The 4,378-nt window shown below is 34.7% G+C and overlaps 1 protein-coding gene across 4 annotated transcripts in view; it reads left to right on the top strand.

Moving 5' to 3' along the window:
- The window catches only part of GAS2 (growth arrest specific 2), a 120,204-nt gene that overhangs the window by 66,892 nt on the left and 48,934 nt on the right, over positions 1-4,378 (top strand). For all 4 annotated transcript variants that reach the window (XM_011362586.1, XM_011362585.1, XM_011362584.1 and 1 more), the window contains exon 6: positions 2,242-2,383. In XM_011362586.1, the coding sequence (XP_011360888.1) occupies positions 2,242-2,383 (142 nt within the window). The remainder of the gene's footprint in view (positions 1-2,241; positions 2,384-4,378) is intronic.

Genomic DNA, 4,378 nt, shown 5'->3' with positions numbered 1-4,378 from the left:
TAAAGTGATATGCATTTAAAGATCCCAAATAATGAAACTAAACATATTTAGAACCCAAAATCATTGTCACATGAGAATATAGGATTTTTTTTTTCCATTCAAACAGTAACTATTTAGTACCTACTGTGTTCTGGGATCTATGGCAGCTGCTGGGGATGCTGGGAATCAGATCATGGTCTCCACTGTTAGAGAATTTGCAGCCAAGCACATGTTTCAACTAATGTTCCATTATTTGGCTAATACATGTGAAAGGTTGGAAATATGGTAAATGGTGCCTAGGTCTTTTAGCCAGTGATTTATGTAACTAAAAATTATCCCACTCAGTAGAGGCAGTTCTCAAAACAGCAATTGTTCAGTTGAGTTGTACCAGCTTAAACTATTTTGTACTGAATTCTGTTTTCCAGCTCTCATGGGTCACCTGACATATAACACCCATGCTTACCATCTAAATTCTGAAGAAAAAAAAAAATAGAAATAAAAGAGCGGGAGATGGAACATCAAATATCAGCTTTGTTACTGATAAGGTCCAAGTTGACAGACATGCTTATTATCTTTAATTGAACTCCAGCATTAGGCCAATTAACTTCCTAATTATAAGCAAAGCTCAGTCAGGGTGGGGTTTCCTATCGAGACCGCCTTGTGTTCTTTCCTAGAAGAAGAAGTGTAAACTGAGTCAAACATGCTCAGTTTATTCTTAGATTTAGTGATTTGGTAAATTCCATTATCTTGTTAGAGAGGAATAAGTGATGAAGGAGTGAAATTAGGAATTAAATTAATTGAGCACCCTCTACAAGAACAAAATATCAAGACTGGAGAAATTGCTTCCCCCTAGAAGAGTATACTGAACATATGTAATGATGTCAGTTAATATAACCAGCCATTAGAATAGGACAGTAATCTAAACCTTTACATTTAATGCTGTTTAGTGCACTATTCACTCTAAGATACTAAACACTATCAACATATTTATTCTCTATCTATAAATTTACTTTGTAGATTATCCATAATCTATTTTTTAATCTCCAAGTGACTTTTTTCCTCTTCTAACACATGATCGATCATTTGATTAAATGTCAGTAAAAAGTGGCCTCAGTCCTGAAGTCAGAAAACCTGGATTTGCATCTTTTCCCAGCTCTTAGCTAGTTCTATACCTTCTCTAGACCTGTAGTCTTAATTGTACAAATGAACGTGTATAACTAGGTGATCTCAAAGTTCCTTTCAGCTCTTAAATTCTGGAATTATCTTTGGCCTCCTCCACATGGGTACAGTTGATGTGCATCTAACAAATCAAGCCAATTTTCAGTTTAGCCTAAGAAAAATATGATTACGGGAGATCAGAATGCTGATAACCGTTACGTCTCTCTTTCTTTGAATTTCTATGGCATTTATAATTTATAACACATGATTTTTAACATATTGTTATTCTAAATTGTTTCTCTTTCTTCTCTGTTTATATTCTTTTCCAGTAACACTTTACATGCTTTCATTATATTGTTCTTAAGAGAATAACCTGTATAATCCATAGTTCACGGATCCCCAACCCCCAGGCCACAGACCAGTACAGGTCTGTGGCCTGTTAGGAACCAGGCCACACAGCAGGAAGTGAGCAGCAGCCCAGGAAGCAAAGCTTCATCTGTACTTGCAGCTGCTCCCTAGTGCTAGCATCACCACCTCAGCTCCACCTCAGATCATCAGGCATTAGATTCTCATAGGAGCATCAGTCCCTGGTGCCAAAAAGGTTGGAGACCATTGCCATAGTTCATAGGAGGTATACAACTAACAGTGAATTTCTTCTGTGTTAAATCATTTAAGAATGTGTATTTTGGGGGCATTGCTGTTTTCAACTTTGATTCTGACTGATTTTATGTCCATCTTTAAAGAGCTTGTGTTTAAAATAGTTCAATTACAGCAGTAATATTATTAGCTAGTAAATAAGAAACATGGTTATCCATGTTACTGATTCATTAATGTATTACATGTAATATTTTTATTTAATCTCAATGTTATATGTTCTATGTCTATTTGTATATGTGTACACACACACACACACACACACACCCCCCAGGAATGTTTTTTCCAGCTTAGAAGGATGCCACTTAAGAACTTTTTATTTCATGTTAGAAAAAGTTAATGTTTTATATAGTTATCACTTCATCATATAGTGTTCATGATCAAATGTAACATATGGTAAGTTTATCATTATAAGCTATGCATGTATATTGATCTGGTGTCTTTTAAAAGGTATGGTGTGGAGCCTCCAGGTTTGATAAAACTGGAAAAAGAGATTGAACAAGAGGAAACACTTTCTGCACCTTCTCCTTCACCTTCTCCTTCATCAAAGTCTTCTGGAAAAAAGAGTACAGGAAACTTACTGGATGATGCAGTAAGTAAAATTGGTCAGACTTCTTACCAGCACTGTCTTTTTTTAATTACAAAACTCATTCTCTACAATCTCCTATCAGTCTAATCTTTACCTTTTATTTTCATTTCTTTATCTTTATTTTTATTTCACTGAAATTCATTTAAAAATCCTATGAAAAAGTTTGTAGTCCTGATTCAAAACTGAGTCAGTTACTTATAATTAAGTGTAAAGGATATCAAATAAATGGTTACAGAAGATTTGACTTTGGGTGGTGAAAACACAATGTGCATACAAGTAATGTATTATTGAATTGTTCACTTGAAACCTATATAATTTTATTAACCAATGTCACTCTAATAAGTTTAATAAAAAATGAAATAAAATTAAGAGTCACTTAATTCTGCTGAGTAGTATCTGAAATTTTAGAATAATAAATCAACTTCTAGAAAGTTGACTTTAAAGACATGTATGCTTTGTTGTCATTGGTTTATGGTTCCCCTTTTCATAGATAAGCCTGAGGTATGAGATCTTGAGGATTGTTAAAGAGAGAAAGCAAACATACCACAGAGAAGATAACTGCCCTTTACTGACTGCCCGCTATGGGCCAGGGTCTAGCATTGTTTTCAAGTGCCCTTGGTATCTGTAAGGCAGATTTCTTACAGAGGAAATTGAAACTTAGAAGTTGAACCTCTTACTAAGGGGAAGAGAACGAATTATATTCCAACCCAATTTTGTGTAACTCTTAAGTCTCCATCCCTCTACTTAGCAGAGTCCTTGAGTCATGGTCTTTGGCAGAATAGGAAATATTTTCATTATGCCCTCATAATCACAAAAAACAGATTCTAGGTGTAATAGCAATCAAGATGAATTAAAACTCTCTGGCTACCTCTGTTGTCTACTAGGTAGTTCTTGGTTATAAGTAGTGTATTTGATTATGATGTATATGCATTTACCTCTCAGAGTGTATAGTTTGAATGCAACTGTGAAAAAAAGCTTACTCATTTTATAGGAAATAGTAACATCATCAGTCTAATATCAGAGATGTTAGAATGAAGTATGTCTCACACATACAGGGAAATCCTTAGAAACTAGCACCAACCATCATGCCCATTATGTGCAATAGACAGGACTGAAAAGAACTCCTGTCCTCCTATAGTGTCAATCGACCATTGTCCCAGCTCTTTTCAACTCAGACCATGGAGAAGGAAACTCAGTTTAGGAGTTCTTTAAGGACCAGTCACATGCCTTGCTTATCATAGTATTTCATTTTTATTTTGTAAGGAAATTGAATACTGTATTAATAGTAGATAATGATACATTATTTATGTTGATGAGAACAATGTTTCTTCTCTCTCCATTATACTTTTTTGATGAGACTTACTTTAGAGTAAAATGTTCCTTTAGTCTTTCTCTTATAAATGTGTTTCTTGGGCAACTACATTTAAATTTAATCCTTTTCTTCACAGCTGTCACCTCCATTAATTTTCTTGAATGCATTATAATCAGAGCTCTGGATAGTGTCACCCTTAACCTTCTCATGAGTGAATTACTGAGTCAAACACATTTTTTTAAGTCCTCAAATTATGAGGCCACTTTCTGGTATTTAACACTGTCGACCAATGCATTCTTGAAATTCTTCTCCACAGACATTATTTTTACCATAACGATCACCTAAACGCAACTCAGATTTGATGAAAATTATATGGGGGCTCTCTTTAACACCCAGAGTAAAGCCCAAACTTATTTATATGTCACGTAAGCCCTCCATTTTGTCTTTCTCAGCCTTATTTCTCTCTAGACTCCTCCTTGCATGTATCCATTGCAAACATGCCTGCTAATCCCAAATTCTTAAAGACACTTTATACTCTGTGTTTTTCCTCAGTCACTTTCCTTACCATAATTCTGCCTACTCATCTTTTAAATCTACTTTTAAATATCATTTCGTCTATTAAAATTTAAGTTATGTGCTCTCTGATATTAAGCTTTTCTTGGCATCTCCCATCCCAGGTAAAATTG

This window comes from Pteropus vampyrus, unplaced genomic scaffold, assembly GCF_000151845.1.
Source record: "Pteropus vampyrus isolate Shadow unplaced genomic scaffold, Pvam_2.0 Scaffold76, whole genome shotgun sequence".
NCBI lineage: Eukaryota > Metazoa > Chordata > Mammalia > Chiroptera > Pteropodidae > Pteropus > Pteropus vampyrus.
The sequence above is the reverse complement of the archived record's forward strand: the minus strand, read 5'-3'. Positions and strand labels throughout refer to the sequence as shown.